Source organism: Pelmatolapia mariae, linkage group LG10_11 (assembly GCF_036321145.2).
Source record: "Pelmatolapia mariae isolate MD_Pm_ZW linkage group LG10_11, Pm_UMD_F_2, whole genome shotgun sequence".
NCBI classification, from domain to species: Eukaryota; Metazoa; Chordata; class Actinopteri; order Cichliformes; family Cichlidae; genus Pelmatolapia; species Pelmatolapia mariae.
The window spans coordinates 25,563,157-25,588,377 of NC_086236.1; the positions used below are offsets into that span (position 1 = coordinate 25,563,157).

The 25,221-nt window shown below is 39.9% G+C and overlaps 1 protein-coding gene across 1 annotated transcript in view; it reads left to right on the forward strand.

The window, feature by feature from the left end:
- Positions 1 to 23,273, forward strand: part of pcdh1a (protocadherin 1a) — a 98,847-nt gene extending 75,574 nt beyond the window's left edge. Inside the window, exons 4-5 of the mRNA XM_063486403.1 lie at positions 1,478 to 1,697; positions 19,370 to 23,273. Coding sequence (XP_063342473.1) covers positions 1,478 to 1,697; positions 19,370 to 19,740 — 591 coding nt within the window. The 3' untranslated portion in view covers positions 19,741 to 23,273. The remainder of the gene's footprint in view (positions 1 to 1,477; positions 1,698 to 19,369) is intronic.
- Positions 23,274 to 25,221: the final 1,948 nt, after the last annotated feature.

Genomic DNA, 25,221 nt, shown 5'->3' on the forward strand with positions numbered 1-25,221 from the left:
ATGATGGAGAGATGAACAGGTTTCTGGAAACATTTTGGAGCCCGCTACCATGCTGTTGATAGCACTTACCTAAGCCCTAAAAGCATTTCTCAATATCTGGTGTGTGTATGTACTAAAAGCTGATGGTTCGAATGATTTCTAGCATGGATTTGTTTGCCAGAAAAGTGGTTGAACGGTAGAAAGCGCAGACCCGTGGTATTGATCGGGGCTGACTCGTGCAGCACTGGCAGGCCTGTTCTGCTGTATCAGTGCTTTCCTGACTTTTACGAGAGGTGCTCATGTGTGGGGGTGGGGGAAGATTGCATGTGCACTGCAAGGAGTCATCTTTCTGTTGTGGATCGGCGGGTAGGTAGCCATTAGTAAACTGATCTTTGGAAGAGGAAATTTAATGGTCTCCTAACTCTATTTACAAGCCATTCAATTTGATAAAGGGTGTGATCTCAAATGATTTATCATTTGTTGCTCTGCTCCTCTTCAAGCTATCAATATTTTCATTCATTCATTTACTTTTTACAATCTTTCATCAAATCTTATCAGCATAAACCACTGAAAGCAAATTTAATGAAATATTCTAATGCTGGCAAATTGATGTCTGTCACAAACTTTATTTGCAGTGCCCTTTTTGTTGTTAGCCTTATTTAGATCTTCTTTGGATTCCTTTTTAGTTAGACTGTGGAAATATTGTCTAGCTTTCCACTCAGTTAAACATCAAAAGCTGGGGAAAGAGAAATATTAAAATATGGAGATAGAAAGTAGCTCACTGGGGCTACTGATTAGTGTACCAATCATTGTCATCAGAATTCATTTGGCAGTGGCAGATTTAGAAAATGAAACTTTTGTCTGACTAATAATGACAGTGACAGCAATAATCGTACATATCGCGGTTACAGTTTCTATGACACCATGTGACGTTTGTTTAAAATGTTTACTTTCATGTCCATGGATATCAAGGAAAATCAAACTTTGACAGTTTGCACTACAAGGATGCTTTGTTTAAAAAAAAAAAAAAAACGAAAGAAAATTGGCACTTATTTGTTGCAAACTAATTTCAATCACTTTCCATAAACAGTCAGAATATTTAAACGCATGCCCCCAATTCACACTTTGATGCATCTATTAATCTACTGTAGAATATATTGGAATGTTGTGGTAGTTAATTAATTTCTGTTCCTTATTATTGAAGTCCATCTTCACTCCTTTCATATAATTCTGACCTATTCAATCTTCAGAATAATAATAGACTAAAAAACTATTTAATATTTAAAGGTCTTTAATATTTAATACTATTTTCTGACTTTTTATTAGTGAACTTTATATGGCCAGCACAATCTAGAGAATAGTTCTAAATGGATGTATTTTGAGCTGTGAATGTAACTGTGCAGACCAAAAAGGAAACAAAAAGAAAAAAAGGGTTATGGGGGGGTAAAAAAGTGTCTTTATACTGAACAAATTCATTTGTTTTCTCTCTGTGTTTTAGCATCCCCATCGGCGAGTGACCTTTTCCACCACCAACCCTGTGCAGGACCTGCAGGATGCCTCTCAGCACAGCTACTATGACAGCGGCCTGGAGGAATCTGAGACTCCAAGCAGCAAGTCATCGTCTGGTCCTCGCATTGGACCCCTGACCCTGCCTGAGGACCACTATGAGAGAACCACTCCAGATGGCAGTATTGGAGAGACTGAACACCCAGAAAATGGTACACTGACAAGCCTCTTTATTCTGGCATATTCTTTATGAATATGCATTTGAATGTTGATGGCTCTAACGGGCTTTGGTTGAGACATGCATTATGTAGAAGATTTGTTTGTGCTCCCTGGCCATTTCAGCCCAAAAATGTTGTGGCACGCTTGACGTTGACTTGCTGTGGTTGTTGATGACTGTGTGGGAATGTTATTGGTTTTTGAGCAGATCTGTGCTGCGTGGGTGCGTGCGTATGTGTTTGTGGGGGGTGTACCAAGGCTGGAGTAAGCAGTGTCTCCATCCCCCTCATCAGCAGGTCCTCTGTCAGACATCCTTAATGACCCTCTCTCACAAGTGTGCTAATTAAAAAGCCCAACTAATGAAGCATTTGCCCTCTAAATAAATCTGAACCATGACATCTGTGCAGACTACACTATGTTTACTCATAGCAGTTCCTTGCTCCTAGTCGGACACAAGTTACACAGCAGCTAAGGTGTGCAGGTGCCATAATTTCTTGGTTTAATAATCAATCCACCAGCAGAACACTGACGGCCTCACTATAGGTTCATATTGCAAAGAACACCCCCCCCCCAAAAAAAAAAAAACAAACAAACAAACAAACAAACAAAAACTTATAGCTAAGGCCATAGCTACAAATCTGCAAATCTGTGAGCAGTGCATCAAAATAACAATTTTGCTGCCTTAAGCTGCCAAACACAATCCATTACATGTCTCTGATAAGTGATACATATGGTGCATTTCCAATTATTGTAGCATTTTGTGTTGCAGTGCTGCCTGGTCTTACACTTGTAAATTCTGATATTTCACTTCTGACCTACAACACCTCGCCCTCCTGCTTGCATTTCTAGAATGTTAACTTTCTTCATTAATGTGGTCTTATCTCAAAAGCAGTAAGGGCTCAGCTCTGTTAGCATATAGATTTTAAAGGTAGACCTTTGACTGCCCCATAAAAGGCAAATGCATCATTGAGGACTTGATGAATTGCTGATCAACACTGACAGTTAAGGTGTCACACTGTGGGTGAAACAGACCCAGATGCATCTTTTGTCAGTGCAAGTATACATCACGGTTGGAAAAAGATTAAGTGATGAGAGGGGAAAAAAAGGAAGACTATTTCAGTCTCAAGCGTTCCCAAGTTACAAAACATTGCAGGATCAAAGGCTAAAATGTGTCACTGTCACCTGAAAGCAGCAGATGATAAAGTTCCATTTTTAGTAAAGCATCTTGCATTGTGATGCATTGCCTCTTCTTGTGCTGGGTCACATTAGTTAGTTTATTCATCTCTGCTGCAAATGTTGGTGTCAATTAGTGACATTGGAATTCAAGACTGGAGTAGTGGTTGTGCAAAAAAGGATAAGTCTCCGAAATGTTGCACTTCCTTCTGCCTCTACACAGGTCTAAGTTTACTAAACATCAGATTAAGTCAGCCCATATACAGTCTCGCTCTTGCGGGTTCAGGAGCCAGCAGTCAACTAGCACATTTCTATCTTGTCCACATAATTATGTTATGGGATATGTATGATTTCTTTTTTAGATTGTTGTGGCTTTGTTGCATTTTTGCCATCTGGAAAACACATTTTTTTTGTGAGAAATAAAAGGGTTGCCTTTGTTCTCAGCAGCAAGGGAGCAAGATCGCAAGTTAAAGAAAGAAAGAATGAAGAGCAGTTAAAGAATGAAAAGGTGGCACAGGATGGGGACAACGTTAGATTGTGACAGGGTGTAGGGAATCTCTGACAAGGATGCAAAGCCCACAGGATGAACACATAGGACAGGGAGATGCGAAGATGAACTGCTAACCAAGGAAAGACCTAATTAAAATGTGATTCCCACTCCAGGGAGATAACAGGGAGCCTACATAAAATGAAAGATTAGACAGAAAAATCAAATGAGACAGAGGAATTCCTCCCAAGCTTCACCTGAATAGTGACATGAAGTCTTTTTTAAGCATTTTGAGTGGCAGAGTGACAGGCTGTACTGGTACAGAGCTTTATTCATTGCAGTAAAGATGACTGACAGGCAAAAAATGGGGAGGTGAGGACGATGTGTCACTCCATTTAAGTTGGATAAAACGCAATATATGAACCCCAGACTGTCAGCCTTTGCATCACCGGGCTTGGAAAATATCGACATGGATGTGTGTTTTGTTATACAAGTTGAACTCTGACACTGGCGAATCTACATTTTTACAGACTGTGTAGTTCAAAAGTCCATTTCAGTTTGGGAATTCAGTGAAATTCTCATTGTAGTCAGGTTTTTCATTCCTATAATAAACTGGAAATACAGAATCACTTTTATTACTAATAAAATTACACATAGAAAAATTACTATTATGCTTGTTGCTATTAATTTTAACACTGCTATTAAAGCTGTAAATAATTTATGAGGTAAGTATATTAGCTTTTCGGTTTATCTATAATTAGTGGCGCTTTTTTATTGATTGATTGATTAAATGCTTGCGAGTTAACCAAGACTTGTTGCTTTTAGGCTGATTTTTAATTCTCTTATCACTAAAACATAATTTAATATGGTGCTGACACATGCATCATAATGTTGTGGATAAGTAAAATGTCCAAGATTTTCACACCCTTCTATCGTGTTGGCACCCAACTCTAATGATCTCTAAACCAATCCTGCTAGTTTCTATATATATTCCCATGCTGCAGTCCCAAAGTCCCATCTTATTAAAAAACACATCGAATACATTTGTTCCCTAAAATAAATAATTTACCTTTGACTGACAATTTCCATCATCTTAAACAGAATTTTAACACATTCCCTCTGACAGAAGCACAATATCATCTGCATATAGCAAAATGGCAAGACTTAAATTGTCCAAATGTGTACTTAAGGCTTCTTACCTTCAAGAGCCTAATCTGTATATAATTTAATTGGTTAACAGCAATGGGAATACTGAGTAATCAGTTTGTACATGGGGAACATAACCGCTGCATAGCCATGTAATACTTAAGAAGAAAAAAAAATCTTTAATCTAGCTCCGCTTTACAAAGTTTTAAAAGAGGTGTCTGAGTAAATACAATCAAAAGCCTTTTGAAAGTTAAAATGAACAAAATGTTTTTTTTCCCTGTCTGCTAAGATTCTTGCAGACTAAAGTAATACGACCTTGGTTTACTGGGCTGAGTAGCTCAAAGGAAAGTGTGTATGTAGTCTATAACAGCTTCGCTCAAGTGGGCATAAACATATTCCGTTATGATTCTTGGCTTTGGTATTAAGAGTTCATTCAAAGTAGAGTAATAAAAAATTCCGCTATATGACATCTATGCTGTCTGATCTGCAGAAATTAATTTCTGGAGTTCCTTTTTTCCCCCCCATGCCCATAGCAGCTGCTCCCTCCTCCCACTTTTTCTAATTCTTGTCTCCCGGCTGTGTTAGAGTGCACTCCATTTCAGTTTCCCCATGTGCATTTTCCGCTCTTACGTTCACGGTGTAGAATGCACATTGCTCAACTGTTAATCTAATCAGAAATGTTTGTCCATTGGATGCATGTGCTCATGTGGGGGCATGGGTGGGCGCGCATGTGCACCTGAATACAGTACATGGATGTATTTGTTTGCAGTGGCGGGTGTTGCATCGCGCTCTAAATCTCTAAATCATTTTGATTACAGTGCTATTTTACTTTAATAGACTCTCATCATAATCACTGAGCTCTGTAATTCCATTTAAATTGATTGCTTCAGACAGCATGAAAACTGCTTATCTTGTATGTCTGGTTGCTGTCAAGATGCATGATTTGTCATCCACAGTGAAATCACAGATAGACCGATGACTGGTCTCTGTTTGTCCCATCTGTCCATCCACTGTATATCAGACACTACTGATTAGATTTTGATTAGTGGTAATGTCAGAGTGATTTACAGTATTTATTACTGATTGGCTCAAAAAGAAAATGCATCGTTTTGGGGATTTGATAAATAAACAGACATCAGTATCAAAAAACTCTCAGTTACATGAGATAGCATCAGGCAACTTTAATCATCTTTAATCCTGAGTTCACTTGATTTAATTTACAATGTTTTTTCTTCAGTTGCTTTCAATCACTTATACTATAAAGGGAAAAAACATGACTGGAGTTTTTGTACATTTTTGCCAACATTAGCTTAATCAGAACAAATATATTGTGTTTCAGCTGGAGTCACATAATACAACATAAAAATGCTCACCTATCCCAGATCTCTGAGTAATAAGTCCCAGGACCTACGATAAGCCCTCCTCTCTTTTTGGGACACTGGTTTGACCATCAGTCCCGCCTTGTTCACTCCAGCCTAGACAATAATCACTCTTCCAGGGATCAGTGGATTGGGATCTTGGCTGTGATATGAGGGCTAGCACAGACATAGGTAGATTGCAGACAGGTACTAACATGCACCCACACACACACACACACATACACACAAACACATACACACAAACCCAATTGACCACAGATGGAGGAATTTTGATGTGGCCGCTTGCCCAGCATGAGGTCTCCCCGTGTCTTCCTCTGTGCGGACTCACTGCCATATGGGCTATTGAGAAGGTTGAGATAAAATGGGAAAAAATGGCATTTGCATGATAATAAGGTTCTTTAGAAATGCTGTCTGATTTTCCCTTCCTTAGATCTCACAGATAATGCATGAAGCGTCATATATTTGTTCCGTTTGAACTCTTGTCATGGGGCTTTCCTTTGCTTTCCTCTGCTTGCCATATCACTATCACACAGGCAGCACTACTGTTTTTGCTAGTCTCCACTCAGGACATTGAAACATATATATATATATATATATATATATATATATATATATATATATATATATATATATATTAGGAAATTATTATTTAGCAAATAAAGATGTATGAAAAAAAACAAAAAAAACTGAAAGATGGAATAACTGAGCCCATTTGTCCATGGGTGCCTGCTTGGGCTCCTGCCTGGGTGCCAGTAAAGCATGCTGATGCAGGGGTGTGGGTTTCTTCCAACAGATGCCATTATGCCTTGTCAGTGTCTCTGCCCGTTTGTACTATTGAGTGGATTAGAGTATGCCAGCCTACAACAGCACTGTGGCCTATGCCAGCCACTGCTGGAACTGCCACCACCCAGAGAAGGGGCAGGTCATGGGACTGGCAGTTTTGTGGAGGCTTCTGCAGAAAAAAAAAGTCCTTACAAGTGGTCCCCTGAGGCATGTTGTCATGAGTAATACGCTTATAATCCTGAGCTCATTCTAGCACACGCATTACACTATGCTCACATCAGCTGCTGCTGTTTTGTTACCCCCTGATTGTTTGTAGGTTTATTTCAGAGCAAACAGGTCACTGGAAGAGCCTAACTGGAGCAGAATTAAACTCAATAACCTGAATGTGGCTTTGACACCATGGACAATGGTAAACTATAACCCTTTTACAAATGACTTCATGGGACAATACAGCTGAATCCAAAATGGCACTGATGATGTGTCAACACGTCACAGTTTTGAATGTGTCTAGATTTTCCTTTGCCCAATTTGAAAATGAAAATGTGCTCTCGCTTGTGTGATCACTAACAATGAGCCCCGTGCTCTCATCCCAAACTTTGGCCACACATATTAGACTATTTGTCAAATGACTGCAGACCTTTGAAAGGGGCTTTGTGACAGAAGGGACATGTTATTACATCTCAGACCATTAACTGTAGCAAAGTACAGAGTTGGCTTATTGTCTCTTCGAGTGAACTGACTTATTGTGTGCCAGAGATTGCAGCCACATGTGAAATAGATGGAACCCGAACAGAAGTCCCATTATCCCAATAAATCTAGCCCTTGCATTTGATTTCAGACTACCTTCTTTTACACATAAAAGTGATTTCTCTGCAATTTCATCATTGTGACCAGCTGACTCAAAGGCTGTGGTAACATCCCTTATAATAGCATGTTTTTATCAGAACCTGGAATTTATTTGGGCTTTAGTTCTTAAAATTGTAATATTTGTCTAGTTTTATTGCTTGTTTTGCAAAAAAAAAGAAAAAAAAAAAAGAGGAAAGCAAATAAATTTGAGAATTTGTGGAAGGTCCCTGCTTTATAGGGACAGGTCCCTTGCCCTCTTCAATATGATTTACACAAGCCACTCAACTCTTAGCCACATGTATATAACATGGCTGAAAACCCAGATAAGTGTTCAGAATTATGTGCTGAAAGGAAAGGACATGCATATAAGCGCACATTAGGCTCCATAAATAGTGCTTTTTACACCATGCTGCCACTGAAATTGTCCGGTTTTAGCACTAAGCTTGTAAAATGAATGAGTGAGCCAGTGTGCCTAAGCCACTATCCCTAAGCTTTAGATGTGCTCATGTATTACTCTAACAAAAGTGGATAGCTCCCTATACTTAGGCAAAAATTGGATAGCACGCTGCCTGCTCTTGCCGTGCCAGTGAGTCTGGGCAACAGAGTGCTGAAGCAGCAGGTTTGGAGGTGGTGATGTGTGTGTAAATTTGTGCTTAAAACTACAAGTTTATAAACGCACATAAAGAAAGTTTTCTTAATTAGCTTGGCGTCACTTGTGGCTTCTTTTCAGCTGAGTGTCCACCGACAGATCCAGGGGATCTTGACTTGAAACTTCAGGGATCTTTATGGAGGCAGAAATAGAAAGTGGTGGTAGAGCTCTGTTGCTCTCACTGGGTCTTACCCAGTCTATGTGATTCATAGAGCAGGTAGAGTGCTATGCATCGGGGGGGGGAGGAGAGGCTGGCTAGGGGCCAGTTCCACTTCAACCTCAGTTGGTTGGGCAGCTCAGGCCGGCATCAGAGTAAGCCCGGGGGTCATCTTTCCATCATAGTGTGATGGGGACCGAGAGCCGCTGAACCTCCCTCTAACTAGTGTTCTGCCCTTCAATGATGGATGGCACTTGAGGGACTGGAATTGTACTGTATGGGTCTGACATGCATTTCCTTATTTCCAGTGAGTCTCACAGGGACAGAGTCGCTCTCGCTTTAAGGCTTTCTCACAGATATCGCAGAATTCACTACAGTTCAGGGACCATACAAACTCAATGAGGCCTGCATCCAGTGAAACTGAAACTGTCCTCTGAACACAGAATGAAAAGGAACAGTGCGTTTTTTTTAATCTCTCTCGCTTTTTCCTCTGGTGGAAGAATCAATTCTTAATTTGCAGTTTTATGTTAACATGGTATATCAGGCAGTCAATAGCATACATGCCTCGAGCTAAATAAAATGACCTGAATTAGTCTTGCTTACCCTCATGGCCAAATATAATACAGTTATGCATTTAAGGTGACATCACTGACATTTTACTTCCATACTGAACTAAATCATCAGGATATTTCCAGGGCCCTGCCCGTGTTTTTGATCCATGTTGCACCTCACTGATTATTTAATCAATTCTTAAATTCTTTGGATCTTTCAAAACTCTGTTTTACAGAGTTTTGAACTCTACATTATATAGTGGACTATCCCTAAATAGTCCTTGTTTCAAGGCAAAGTAATTCTGACAGAATATTGCATGACTACGCAGCTCGGTCTCACCATGCATTCCTGTTAGATCTTCGGTCTAATTAGAGCGTGTATTGACTCTGCTGTTTAATCGTGACTGATATTTTCTAGTTCCCAACTACAGAGCTGGAACAGAGACATGTACTGTTGGTCTTCATGCAACCTTTTTTTACTTTAGAAATTATATCTTTTTCTTTTCTTTTCTTTTCAATTTCCCTTTGGGTAACTTCCTCTTGGATGGTCATGCCATGTGCAAGGCCCCAACACTTGTCACTCATCTTGATGAGCTGTCTACTGAAACAGTATCTAGCCTGGAGATGAGGTACCCATCAAACATACAGCCGCCACAGGCCCTGAGAAAACAGATGGCGAGAGAAGACACTTTAATGAAAAAAAAAATCTTCAGATGTTTACTCTTGTTGTGCCTTTGGTATTTGTTTTTTTCCTTCAGGTATTGATTTCCCACTTAGTTATTTTTATTGCCATGGCACTTGATTGCCTCCCACTAAGCATAATTACATGGTAGTTAAAATGTAACACAAAAAAAAAAAAATTGACATATTTTAGCCAAACAGGGACTGTATGCCATGCACACCCAGGGTCACAGACAGACCCAGACGACTGCTGTGTACATGACCCAATTTGCCCATCAGTGCATTAAATTTTCATTTTATTATCTCATAATGAAGTGTATGCCCTGGCCATTTATGACATTTTAAGCTGATAAAACATTTATGGCGCTTCTTTAAAGTGCCTTTAATACATAAGATGTTACTTAAGTGAAGGTGTGGTCCTCATTCTAGTAACCAAAATACTCAGTCTTCCAGACAGGCCACATTACAAGTACTCTTGATTCTCCACTGAGAAAATATTAAGTTAATTTTGTTATTGTATTAGATGATTACTTCAGTAATGTCAAAAAAACATCAAAGTTGACTATTCTTCACCAAACAAAAGCTTCATAAAAGTCAATCAAACAGTAGCAGCTAAATGCAACAGATCAGAACAACAGGAGAGGGCCGAATCAAGCTGGTGTTAAAAACTTGATGACCCCCTGCCGTCTTCTATGTTTTGCACTTCTCTTTAAGTCCATATATAAAAACTGAAATTTTCATTTTCCTTTAATAATTACATATTCAATCATGTTTTTGATTCCATGTGTTATTTTCCCCCTTTCCCTAATCAAAGCCTTGTCAAAAAAAAAGAAAAAAAGAAAAAAAAAGAGGATAAATGGGTGGAGAAGCACTGGGAGATTGCCGCTGTTCTTTTCCTGTAGCATTTCTGCTACACAAAAGGCAATTTTCATATTCCGCTGTGTTACAAATTTGAATTGTCCTGCTCCAAACACATAGCTGTATTGTTGAGAGCATTGTGGTAACAGAGCTTTCCATCTCACTGCGTTAGTATGCTGACTTTCCAGAGAATTGTCAGTCATGCAGCAACACTCTATCTACAGTAAATAGTCGAATAAAGCTTTGCCTCTCCTGGGTCATTATTTATCTGCCACATGGGCGGCTTACGCGATTCTAAAGATCGGATTTTGTGAGATTATGTCAATGTTTGTCCATACTGGTGGTGGAAATTATGTACCTCCTGTGAATGTTTTATTTAAATTTTTTCGTAGTAGCTTTATATCACTTGTCGATACATGGCCTTCAATACATGTAGATGAAAAGATACCCTGCTATAAATCCAGGTCTGCCACATTGGTTTCTGGTTAAAGGATATGAATTAAGATTAGGTGTTAAAAGTCATCATGGAACATGCCCGTAGGCGAGGTTCTGTAACCTACTAAAAATATATCACCTCAGATTGGATACAGTCTCTGTGTGTGACTTTATCATTTCTATTCGCTTTATTCAAAGCCCTGTGCAGGTGTAGGCTAATTAGCAGCTAATGTTAGCGCTCCCAAGTTAACCATGTCTCACATTGCAGACTGCTGAGATCAAAGGCAGAATTAGCAAAGCGATACCATCTTGATCGAAAGGTGAGGAAGAACAACAAATGGATTATGGAATACATCCGTGTTGCATGTCAATAAGATCAATGAGCGAAAGATAGTGAGCATCAAAGTTCTGCATAGAAATATACTCCAGGGGAAAATCCTGAGAAGAAAATAATTCCTCTTTGATAATTAGACATGGACATCACATGTAAGGAAGGCTTTGATTTTCTTATTGATGAGGAAAAAAAATGTTTCCAGTGCAACCACATTTTTTTTTTTTTGCTGTCATTTGAAAAGCAGACCATTAATATTTATTAAGTATATTGTGCTTCTTGGAACTTGAATTCAACAAACACTAACAGGCTGGGGACTCAGTGTTTAGATTTTCTTTTCAGCATTTACAAAATGAAACATCTTCTACCTGCTAGTATGAGGCCATGAAGTGCTGCCACTCTGAAAGGGGCCATAGAAAGGGCCTAAAGCAGGAAAGGAAAGCTTCAAAGGCAGGGACCAAGAAAGAGACATTCAGACAAGAGGAAGAAAGAACGTTTGGGTATGAGACAGGAATAGACAAGTGACTCTTGAAGTAAATGTCACACAGTAATCAGAGAATGGCTTGGGTGATGAAACGCTCCGCTTAATTATCATGACAATATTTCCCAACCGTAAACTTCACATAAAAGGTATTTTTGGTGTTCACATTTCTCGGCTTCATCTTCTCTTCCAACCTCAGTACTGTCACCGGTCATTAAACCATTTTTCTTTTAATAATCAATTAATTTGCTCCAGCAACTGACTTCAGACTGACACATAGGAGCACAAAGGATAGCAGTTGATCAGATTATTAGCTAGAAATCAAGTTTTTATATGCTGATGACAGTCACAATGTTATATAGTTGTATCAAGGGAAAAAAAAAGAAAAACAATAGACTATTGAGCATTCAGTCACAACCCCACACCACAGGGATTTTGTCTGCATCTCTAGGAGTATTTCTAATTAAATTATAAGGAAAACTGAATGGGAAATTTGAGGTTTCCTATTTCAGGAGTAAGAGAACCACAGAGCGGAAGAGGCAAAGTGGGTTTAAATATAATTATGCAAGTATAAATATATTATAAGACTGCAAAAAGCACTGCCAAAAAAACCTGCGAAGCTAAAATGTGTGTGTAATCATTTCAATTCTTATTTAATTTAAGATGTTCTTGGACTGTATTGACAGTGACAAATAATTCATGTCCCTTTATATTGTATTTAACTGTGTTTAGCATCGTAGTTAACATATTTCTGAAACTGTATATTTTAATCACAATCAGTGTCTCCCTGCTTAGCATTACATCCTTCATCAAATGTGGCACAGCCCACAGTAAAGATTTAAATGAACAGCATTAATAAAATACCTGTATTGGCCTGAAGAACATATGCAAATTTCGAGATTTACAGTAGATCACTGATGTCTAACTAATGTGATTCAAACTCAATGCGCACATTCAACTCTGTCCCCGAAGCTCTCTCTGAATGAATATGAGAGTGAATACAGCATACAGAGTAATACTGTTTATAGTCTCCATGCTTCCAAGCTGACTGCCTTAATAAAAGATTTAGGTGAAGTGATATAGGTAGAATTTTTTACTTTAATAGCGTAAAACATGCAGAGTAACAAGCATGATACATCCACATATATATATGGACATGAACGTTATGCTAAGTTTGGGCTTTTAAGGATTTTTTTCATTTCTTTTTTCACCCCCACTAATATTTGTTTGAATGTCCCTTAGCAAGTTTCACCTCAGTCAGATGCTTGTGGTAGCCATCAGCAAGCTTCTGGCAAAACTTCTGGCTGGATATCTGACCGCTCTTTCTCGCAGAATTGGTAGAGTTAATTTATTTATTTATTCGGCACAGACCTGTCTTTTAAGCATAGTCACTAACTCTTCAGTAGGACTGAGGTTAGGGCTGTTGTCTACAGTGTTATCATATGAAGCACAATAATTAAATCAAAGGCTATTTGTAATGATAAAATAAAATAAAAATTCTCAAGAATCCTTTTTTAAACAATCCATGTCAACTTTTTAATATTGAGAAGTTGTTGTGAAACATTAGCTTACCCTGGCCTAAAGAAATAATCCATCACAGGGATAACACAGAGATACAAATAGCCATTCATGTTTAAATCCACATTCACAGCCAACTTAAAATTATCTGTTAAGTGATGCTTTTGGACTGTGGAGGGAAACGAGAGACAAAATTAGCTTCAAACTCAAATTTGCTTCAGATGCTATATCATGCTACTCTTTTGAATATGTCTCATAGATAAAGGTATAATAATCATGCTTTTGTCCTAACAATATGCCCCCTGTCAGTTTACAAAGAGTCACTCTCTGCAAGCTCTTTATTAAGATTGGTTAACATGGTGATTAAGTCTCTCTCTGGACATTATTTCTTTCTTCCAAAATCCATTTGACCTTAGTTGCAAATAATATTTTGACATTAAACACATTCCCCAGTCTCTGGCGACCTTGTTGCTGGTTACAGGAATGCAATAGCTTGAATTTACGTTTCGTGATAACGAAACGATATGTTGAACTTACTCGGTAGTACAGGCCCCAGGTGTTACAGATCAATACTTTTGCTGTCAAGTTTCAGGATGCAATCTCCAGTCCGTAATTGGTCGGCAAGCCAAACATACAGCTGTCAGCAGAAGCATGAAGCTTTTCTCCACACACATATTTCAAACACATGTTTGTGCACTAACAGAGAAACAATTATATCACTCACGAAACAAAGCGTATTGCTATCTTGCCCAGCCTTTCACCTGTGTTTTGAATCTATTTTATCTGAAGACGCCTTGCGTATGTGTCACAGTTTGACAAAGCCTTAGTATTGGTTGACATATCACACCGCATATCAACTTCTCAATTGGAGGAGCTGGTGCATAGCGTGATCTGTCAGCAGGTGCTAAGGCTTTGTCAGACGCAGTGACACAAAAGGCAGTTTTCAAATAAAGGAACTCTAAGACAAAATGGTGGATGGTGAGAGAACTGACAGGAGGTGTACCATCACCCAATGAACCATCTACAGCATATTTTCCTGACGTGCGGCTGGCCGACATGTCCACTCATCAGCCTCTGTCAGCGAGAGGCCGGCCCGCTCAGCAAGCTGAGAATTCAGATCTTAAAGAGTCTTTGAAGGAGGTTCTGACATGCGTTTTAAAACTCAATACACATTCTTATCCTGCCATCACGTTCTGTACAGTTTCACTGAGAATTGCTGAACCTGTCTCCACCAAAACAATCAACCATTAAGAGTTCAAACAGACTGAAGTTTTTCATTAACAGAAACTAAACTATGCTTAACATCGTCATCTTTAGAGCATCATTTCATGCAACCGTATGAAAGAAAAACATAGTGATCTTGAAAGCAGGGGTTGTTCCACAAAAACGATGCTTTAAGAAATCTACATCATCTTTAGAGCGCCGCCACAGTATTATAACAAAAAGAGCTTTACCGTGCTTTATCTCACCCATCAGTTTCTGTGTAGTAAAGGTGACAAAGCTTACAAGCCTGCATGTTCTAGTTAGGCTGGCAAGATGTGAAAGTGCACGTCTGAGGTTACAAACTCTGTTTTTGTTCTTCTGGATTCCATTACAATGAGCAAGGAAAATGTGCATGTCAACACTATGTTTGTGCACTTGTAGCAAGTTTCAGTCCTTTAAAAATGTACTCCTCTGGAGAGAAAAAAAATGTTTTTGGTAGCTTCTGCTTACTGTGCTTACTGAGAACACTTGAATAACAAGGCTTGACATGTCATAGCTAAAGAAATACAAAATCCTGGTTTCTTGTTTTTCTTCGCAGAGGATGACAGCCACACTATGCATTCGCACCCAGTTATTATACCGATAGCCACCACACACACACACACACACACACACACACACACACACACACACACACACACACACACACACACACTAACGTCTGCTCAGATCTGGGATATTTCTTCTTCTTCCTTTTGTTTGTTGGAACTTCTGTAGTCATTTACCTCATAAACTGTTTGCAGGTACCACAAATATACCATTAATATCTCTTGCACATCCCAAACGATAGTAGCTGTTTTTTTTTCCCCTGTTATCCCTCCGTGAGCTGTAGGTCTCTCATATTTGTTCACCATCGATCATAGCGGTCTGGCGCGTACGCTGGAAAGCAGCCGGTGGGGAGAGGCAGCATTTGCAATCAAACAGAGAGGAGCAGTGTGAAATCTCAGGAAGAGGCAGCTTCCCCCATACCCGTGGGCAGGGGATCAGACGATGAGGAAGCCTGCCTCAGACACTCAACACCTCCCACTGGCACCCTGATGCAAGCAGCATGCAAACCCACCCCTCACATGTATCTGTCAGCCAGGGGGTTAAGCTCTGTGTGTACCCCCACTCTGTAACTGCACTGTGGAGTACATGTTATGCTACTGCAGCTGAGGTGCTTTTAGAAGCCTGGCTAAGGTTCACTGCGAGTCGCTGATGTGGTTCTGAAGGTGGGAGAAGGTAGAAATTGCTGTTTTTCTTTTCCATGATATTGCTTTAAGCAAGCAGATGGGACTGACCCACTATAAAAGGAGAACGCTACAGGTGCAATCTATCTGTGAGTCTAGAGGAAAAGGATTCTGCTGTGCAGAAAGGAAGCAATGTCATTGAGTCACTGCTCTTCAAAACCAAATCGCAAGCTCTCTAAATCCAGTCAGCCTGTTTCAGCCACTGGCATAATAGTGCTGTGGTTTGCCCATCTGTTCTCCATTGTCCACCTTGGCTCGCCATCCATGACATACACGACTATAAACTCTAAAGGGTTTGTTCCAGACTGTGAGCAGATTTATTTCAGGTATAGGTACAGCAGAAAACAGGGTTGAGTGGGTGAGAAAATACCTATTTTCCCACTGCGCCTTTGGCTGCTCCTTCAACCTGTGGTTGACCCATTTGCTTTATTGTGTCCACCAAATATTCAAACAATGATCATTTCAGCTAAGCGTGGGAGTGTGTTTTGATGCACAGAGTGGACAGTTTTGTGCCACACTGTAAGTGGACTGTAGTACAGCTACAGATGGCTAATGGCCACAGCAAAAGGCGGACACAAAAGTATAATTACCAATATAGATTTTTTTTGTGTGTGTGTGTGTGTGTGTGTGTGTGTGTGTGTGTGTGTGTGTGTGTGTGTGTGTGTGTGTGTGTGTGTGTGTGTGTGTGAAAATGGATTTGAGTGTGACAGAAAGGTCAGTAGAAGCAAATGTAAAAATTTGTGCTTTCACAAATGAGACACACTATCATAACATTCTGTCATCACTACACAATAACTAATCCATTACTATTGCACGTTAAAAACTGTTTTGAGCTGACATGGGTGGCTGGGAATGACACGCACTGCAGAGTGCTAATGACAGCATGCAGCAGCACAGCGAGCTGAAGTTGAATATACCCCTGCTATTCGCTAAATTGTGCATTAAGAACAGCTTGTATGTCAAAGCTAGATTATAAATAAAACCATATGAAATTTAGATAAAGCACTAACAGTCAAGGTAATGGCCTACTAAAATATCTGACATTAGACTATCTGCTGTATGTTCTCGCTTAATGACGTGTGATATGTACTTTGGCACCGTCGGAAGAAAATGGCAGACTTTGGCAAGCTAGTCGTGTATTTAGCTGTCACTGCTGATTTTCTGGCCCTTGATGATGATGAGCGTGGTTCAGAATGTGCTCTAATTCCTGTCAGTGGTGCATGGCATCATTTCGCATTACATGTTTTCTTTTAGTTGGCATTTCATTAAATAATTCCACATTATATTTTGTAAAAAAAATAAAAAATACAGCCGACCTGAAGTCAATTACCAACCTGACAGTGAGTGAAGATGTCACAGTATTCAGTATTCACATTTGTGAATTTCAGGAGCTTACTGTGAGTTTGCGGTCCTATATGCGGACACATAATGGCAATGCCTAATTTATAAGGAACATGCCCAGTTGTGGCATGTGAAGTCTCTCGGAAACCAGTACAGTGAAGTCTTTCCTTTTTCCTGTACAGTGATTCATAGATGTGGAGCTGTGCTGATTTTAACACGAGGCCCTCTTGGTGTGGCATAAACCTCCTGGAAGCTGTGGAGAGGTTTTAATCAAGTGTGAAATCCTTTTGGGGTAGATTCCTACACGACTGTGCCTGCGCTTAGAAACGTACTCCTCAACCCTCTCTCCAGCTCTCTTCCCATGAACATCTTTTTGTACCAAGAGTCCACTTTGCTGCAGAGATGCATACAGACAATGCTCTTAGCGGAACTGAGAAAATCAAACTCCAGTCATCTTGCATGAGGCAATAAACACACACACACACACACACACACACACACACACACACACACACACACACACACACACACACCTCAACGTGTACACGCTTGCATTCCTCATTTATTGTAGCTCCTTGTTCTTAATCAACCATAAAAGTGTTGTTCATTCTTATGAAAATAATATTAGTTCGCTGACACTGACCTACTAAACAGATATAGGAATTTGCCACTTAAGCATAATGATGTAATTAAGCATGAATAAGAACAGTGCTCAGTTGTGAAGTGAAAGTATTAAATAGCCTAAACATCTAGCTGTTTAGGATTACAGGAACAATGAGATTAACTGCAACAATAGATGCCCGATCATTATTATTATTATTATTATTTTAATAAACAAAGAGGTAATTGTATGTAGCTTACCCAGGGGAATATTTTAGACACAAATAGGGACAATGAATTAAGCTAAATGCCATGCTGTTATTTTTAGTAAACATCAGAGCTTTTAACATCTTTAGCACACAAGCTTTTCCCACTTTCGCTTTTGATTGACTGAATCCTCGTTGAACCAGATGCTGTGCTTTTTTCCTTTTCTTTTTTCGTAGCCTCAGAGATCTGGCATTTTTGTGAGATAATTATCTTGCCACTGGTCATGAGCACAATACTGATGTTGTGTCTCACAGGCTTACAGTCAAGCTGGCATTTTCTCTGTTAGCTGTGAACCGCTGCCTCTAATACGTCACCTCTTGTGGTTACATCATTCACATGCACCAGCTTCTTTCAGCGGCGGGCTTTCTGCTTTCTCAACAAGAACATTTGCTCTCATTCGCACACCGTCCTGTAGCCGCAAAACAAGACAGCTCTCCCACGACGGATGTCTCGTTCGATGGTGTGGTCACTATTGTGGCATTTACAGTAATGCATTTATCACAGCAATCAAAACTTTACACATCAGCGACATTGCACGCACACGCGGATCTCAGCTGTCTGCTCTTCAGACATTGATCTGGCCATCTCAGGCTGAGTCTGAAGGGATAACAAAGATAAATTGAGTGGTATTTAAATTTAATATGGGATGTATGTTTAGTTTGTCAACAGGTGGTCTGCTTAACCAGTCTGCTGCCTGGCAGCTGAACATTAGCGATGAATAAATAAATGGGGCCTTTTTTTACGCTTTTACAAGCATGAGAGAAACATGTGAGTTGTGAGAGCTAGCTGAAGCAAACTTATTTTGGAAGATTTCACAGCTTCCACAGTGAAACGAGGTCACTGGGTCGTGGACCCATTTATTTAATTAGGAACAGTTGAATAAAAAATTGATGAGAATCAAGGGCAGGGGAACTCATTTCAGTACTGTCAATCAATAACTCATTCAGCAATGGTTTTGCCCAGAGGGATCGAGCTATTCTCTCTGTAACCAAACACTGTACTTCCCCAGTATGTGTGGCTGTTCCATTATGTCCATTCCTGTAGTATTTTTTTTTTCATGTTGACACATGCTTGGAGCATCAGTTACAGCATGCAAATCACAACTAATAGAAATTAACTCACTGTGGTTGAACATGTTAACAACACGATGATATATTACAAACATAGCAGACAAACTGCTGTTGGATACTTCTAAATGACATAGACACAGCATGCCGTCTCTTGAATGTATCACATCAGCTCGTGGGCTACACACACACAGTAGTGCTCATTACACAGTGCATAGCAACAGCTACATAGCAACTGCTGCTTACTGCTTAGCAACAGCTGCAAAGATCTCAAGGAGGGGGGTGGGTTTCACGGGGTGTTTCAAATGACACCATTTCTGTTCACAAATGCCTTTTTACAACTTTTTTTTTAAATGAAAATTGCTCCAGTGTTTGTCGCTGTGAAACTCCCTCTGATGGTGCTTTTTTGCTCTCTCCTGCCCACAGATATCCGCTCCCTCCCTGATGTGGCAATGACTGGAAACTGCACAACCGAGTGCAGTGAACTGGGCCATTCAGACGCCTGCTGGATGCCTGGGCATCCCTCCCCTGTACGCAAGACCAGGAACCCCCCGAAACTCTCCACCTTCGTGCCTTACCAAGAGAGAGGGAGCCTGGGACGCCTGGCTAATGGGAACGCCAGGCTGGGTGGTGAGGAGCATCGGCCGCGCCTTCCGCCCTCCCGCAGTGCCTATTCCAGCAGTGGTCATGATGCCAATCAGGACTGCCCCTTAGAGGAGATGCCCCTGAGCGTAGCCTCTGAGTTTCCACCCACCTCTCCTTCTGCTCACACTCCAAAAAGAGAAATTTACCTGTGAGGAACATATTCATCTGATCAATACACAATTAAAGAAAATACACACTCCCCTCAAGAAGGAGAAACAGGCTGTCCACACATTGAAGCCAATGCCCAATCTGAAGTTAACAATATAGGCTGTGACCCATTCGATCACTGCTTTTCTCATTTTCTCCTTAAAATATTAATTTATTAGCATATTTATGAGTGACTCCACAAAGTTAATTGATGCACTCACTCATTTATTTATTGGAAATCTTGATGGGATACAATTCAGTCAGATGAATAGGAAACACAGATTGAAACTAATCATTACTGTAGTTAGCAAAGTCCCATTCTGTGAAGTGATATCTTGAAACTGAAAGTTGTGATCAGTGCTCTTGTGCCATTGCTACATCTAATTTAATAGACAGCCAGTCAGGCCATATCAAAAGGCTTAACACTTTTGACTAACAATCAAATAAAATGGTCTATCTTAATGTACAGTGCTGTAAATACATTTGAATGGTGTGTTCTACATATATTTTTGTCTGGCATAAGCTGAAAAAAAATGCCTCAGAGTTTTAGCATATTTAAGCTTTTCTTTATGCTGCTGTTTAAACTTGATTAAAAACCATCTCCCGGAGTGGAGCTCAATATTGTGGAAGGCATTTATCCGCTTCACACAATCACACACACGCACCCCCTTCGACCCCTAATCATAGTAGAATGGCCTTTACCTCTGCTCCCTGTAGAGCTCTTCCACTTGGTGGAGAGAGCTGTGTGGCAGCATTTAAACTGACATTATGTCCCACTGACTCGCAGCACTGTGACCTATCGTTCATCATGAAAACGGTTGACTTGGCCACAGTACCCCAGAGTCACAATGACCAAACGCAGAGCACTCGCGAGACACGTTCTGATTGGCTTTTTACTCTGCTGATGACAGTATACCAGTGTATCGGTTGAGAAAGCTCTTCTCTGTTGTGACAATCAGATGGGCTCTCTGTGTAATTCACAGTCCATTTTTTCTAAAACTCATACTGCTTTCCGCTCACGGCTTAGGAGAACTTGTGTTGATCTAATGAAGGCCTAAGGAATTATTTACAGGAAAGGGCACTTGAGTGTTGAGAGACACTAGAGAGATAGAGCACTTATTGAGCGTGAATATGATGTGAACTGGATAGGTGGTATGTGCTATTTTCAATGTTAATTATCAGCTCTCACTGGACACATGCTTCTGCAGAGGTGAATTCAATACACACTGAAATGAGTGATTTAACAATGTTGGTCTGACATGAAAGATTCCAACAATAAAAGCTGAAATAAATATTTGATTCATTTCAGTAAATGAATACCTGCAAATACAGTGACAGTGGTAGGAGTAAGGCTCAATTTTGCCGCAACTGCCTGTTAATTATATATTTCCTTGTATTGAGGACAACATGCTTAATAAGTTATTAGGCATTTATCCTCCTCTGGCTATTGAGCAGAGAATAAAAACAGGGCATGCCCATGGGCTTCATTTATCTTCACAAAGATTTTCCAAGTGAATCTGAAGGATACTGTGTGTCTGAAGGACACCATGTATTAGTCAGTAATTGGGTGTTAATGATGACTCCACTAGCCTGCCTTACAACATCGAAGAGCTAGTCGTTGTCTTTGATTTAAACATTGATTTGATTAGATTTGTAGATACCTTTCACCTCTGTATAGTATTTCCACAGTAAGACTGTGTCTCTGAATAAGGGCGGAAGAGCCTGGAATGGACATTTCCTAATTAGGGTGAGTAATAAGTCCTGAGCTGGGGCATGTGTGAGCATACCCCAGGACACGGCACCCACCAGATAATGCAAATCCACCCACAGAGCTACAATCAGTTAAAGGGGGTATTTTTTATCAGCACTTACCTCATCATGCTGCCATTGAAAGCCACGTTTAGAATAATTAATGCGAAAACATATGGAAATTACTGGACATGGCCATGATTAAATAAGGTGGGCGATTATCCTGCCTTGAGGGGGAGAAAGCACATTATGCTGTTTTCAAAGCCATTTAGCGACTTACGTAAAATTCAAACAACAGCCATGATACACTGTGATTAAACCCCCACGGCTCTCCCGAGCTCCCCTCTCATAGCTGTGGCTAGCTGCTTCATGAACTGAAAACAGCGGGTAAGATCACTGACCTGGAATTAATAACAAGTGAGAAAGATACCAATGAGGGATAAAATCAGTGTCACATAGCTTCAGTCAAAACTCGATCTGTCTAAAAGCTTTGACTGGGTTCAGATTCAGCTCTAGCCTATGTGTCACGATGTAAATTTGGAATACATGTTTTGATTTGTGTCTTTGATCACAAAAAAAATATCTATATATATGGAATAAATAGGCTTTTAGCAGATGTGTCAGAACTGTCGGTTGCTGATCCAAATGGATGGCGAGAGTTTGATTTAAGTCCAAAACAAAAACAAGCCTGGGTTTCTTTTCCCACTCTCTTGATAAGTTGGACTCTCTTGCTCCAGCCAATAATGACCTCCTGCTACTCACTTCTGGAACAATACATCACCAGGTTTGACCTTTCTTTTGAACTCATGCTGAATGAACTGTGGTTACTTCTTTCTCAAACACAGAACAGTTCTCCTTGATCCAAGTAAGAGGACATCACGGAGCACCTAAATACACTCGAAACTATGTTGAATAATGTTTAATTTGTACTTAACATTGATTTAATGTTGAATTCACTTGAGTATCTTTTGCCTATCTGTAGTGTGTATTGTATGGTGATCATTTCTGTGGACAGATGGACAAATTACCGTTCTGAAATTGGCAAGAGATTTTTTTTTCTTTTTCTTACTGATCAAAGACTCTTAGCAAACTGGTTGTGTGAAAAAAAATAAAGAAGTCTGTTGGTGGTGTAGTGTACATAGATCTCCACAACGCTGTGCCTGCTGTCAGGCAGGCAATGATTTTAGCATGAATTCCAAAGATAATTGGTAGATACTGTTTACTCTTTTTTCTTTATTTTTAACTTTCTGAAATGTCAGTGCTGGTTCATATTCAGAAGGCCCTCTCCCAAACGAACTGAAATTATCTGAACATTTCATTTTTTCACTGTTCATCTAGAACAAAGACAATTGCCTTGAAAATACGTCTTTGCAAGAGAGAATCTAGTTGTTATCCTAATTGTTGGTATATTTATATAGGATAAAATGCTTGTGATGCCATGTTTTTGTACAGTTTTATGTACATACAAGTGACGCTTTCTAAAAGTACTGAGAAAAGCCGATGGCATATAAAAATTGTAACATGTTTTCTTGAGATGTGCACATCTTGCCTTGGTTGGATTGACCTTTGCTGAGTCAGTGTGAATGTGGCCGTTCTATGCCTGCACTGTAGTCATTCACCGGCTCCCACCTCCTGAGGACTTAATCAGTTTTTATGTTTATCGTGAACAGTGGATTGTCTTATCTTACCAGTTTGTTAAATCCTGTGTTCTGCTTTGTTCTGTTTCAGCATGTTGACAAATTCTCTTGTAATACTGTAAGTCCTCATGAACTTTGTAATAAAATCACTTCAGGGAAAAATGAACACTGTCAGTGTTTTCTTTGTTTGTTGTCATTATTCATCACTTCCAATAGCTAAACAAGTGTTTGGATGTTAGGGTTTGTTTTGGTTTTTTTGCTTTTTTGTAAAAGGTTTTGCAGCCTTAGAGATACATTGTGTAAAATGCATCTCACTCCAGGACCTGGGCTCATTAAGAAGAACTAGTATTCTTGTCATGCGGGAACAGGCGCCTTATTTCTCAGTCAGGAAGCCCCTGAATGTTGAGAGGGAAGCATTCCGGAGGTTGAAGTAGGAAAGTCCCAGGACCTGTGTTCACTACTTCAACTAGAAAAACAATGTGCCAGAAGTACACAGACCCAGTCATGCACTTAGGAAGGAACATTCATTCAAATTGCTTGTTGCTACACATTTAGTGCAAGGATAACAAGGTTGCTGCTGTGTTTTTAATATGCATGTGACTGTAAGATATTTATATGCCATGGCTTGAAGTCAGAGAGAATAGATATTAAAAAAAATATACTATCCTATTTTTCTTTTTCTTTATGCATACCTACAGTGTATGTTACTTTAATACAGTTGCTGATCTGATACATATTAGTTAATTATGTGGTAACAACAATAACGTAACATATTTAATTGAGAAAGGTTTAACACAATATTGTGTCTAACAGCACAGCAAAAACATCCCTGTTTTGTTTGTTTAGTTACTCTTCTGGGGCGTTTTTTCACCTGAAAACAAAAAGCCCACATCCTACAAAATCACTGAATTTACCAGAGGGGTTGGATGATATAGATGACAAGAGACTGCCCTAAAGATGAGACAGTGAAAAGCTCCAAATAGTTCATAGTAATGCCAACAGCTCTGTAAGGCTATAATACTGCACCCTCTGAATCCGCTCTTCAAACTACACAGTGCATTTTAGGTACCAAAGGAGGAGACAGACGCCCAATGAATGTCAGTCTTCAGCAACTTCTCCCAACTCCTCTGGGGGGATAGCCATCCAAACCCAGAGCAGCTGCTAGCTTCAGCAAGTACTAAGTCAGCCTTTGCCCAGCTAGCTATTCTTAGTAGACTTCTGTGAGGGGCACTCATATCAGGTGAACCTCCCTCAAATGGCTACTCACTGCAAATGATGAAATGATGAATCAAGACCTTTGCCTTGTGGCACAACTACCTCTACATTTCCTCTTCACCAGTAAGGCACAGTACAGCACCCAACTCTCACCGTCTCATTATCCTTGCTTGCTGTCATTTCCCCTGAGACCAAGTATTTTAAGAAATGTTTGATACTTTATGTTATATGATTCCCCTTTACTAGAAAGGAGAGTGCTATCCTTTGGCAGAGCAGAACAGTGGCTTTCAAATTTAGATGTATTACACTCAGCTGAAAACCATTCGAATCAGCACTGGAGGTCCTCCCGAAAGAGGCACAGAAGAACACTGGAAAGCAGATCTCCTGGCTTTTCTCAAGCTATGTCTTGAAATCACGTCTGGTAAAACTACACTAATGGAGTTGAGACAATGGCAAAGTTTGCCACCTATCCTGGACAGGCCTGACATGTCTAAAATGCAAATATAACAGCTGGCAGAAGTGGTTTTAACATCCCTTACTCCTTAAGAGCTATGGAATCCCTTGGGTAACCCAGGCATAAGCCTTCTTTTAGTCTGCAAACCAATCCAAAGTAAATTGGACTGGCAGACTTCCAGCCCCCTTGATCATTTGTTAGAAAGTAAAAAGCTGGTCCACTGTTCTACAGTCTCAACAGAATCTGTGTTACCCCTCTGAGAGCTCAGATATGACCATCACTTTTAAGCTCTTTTCCAGTACACAGCGTAGGGTGGGAAGGAGGCTGAGGATATTGGCGAACAAGTGCCCCCCACCCCCAGTATGCAAAAACAGATCATTTAACATGGTTAAGTGAATAACTGCACTCTTGCTTTTCACAGATTATCTCAG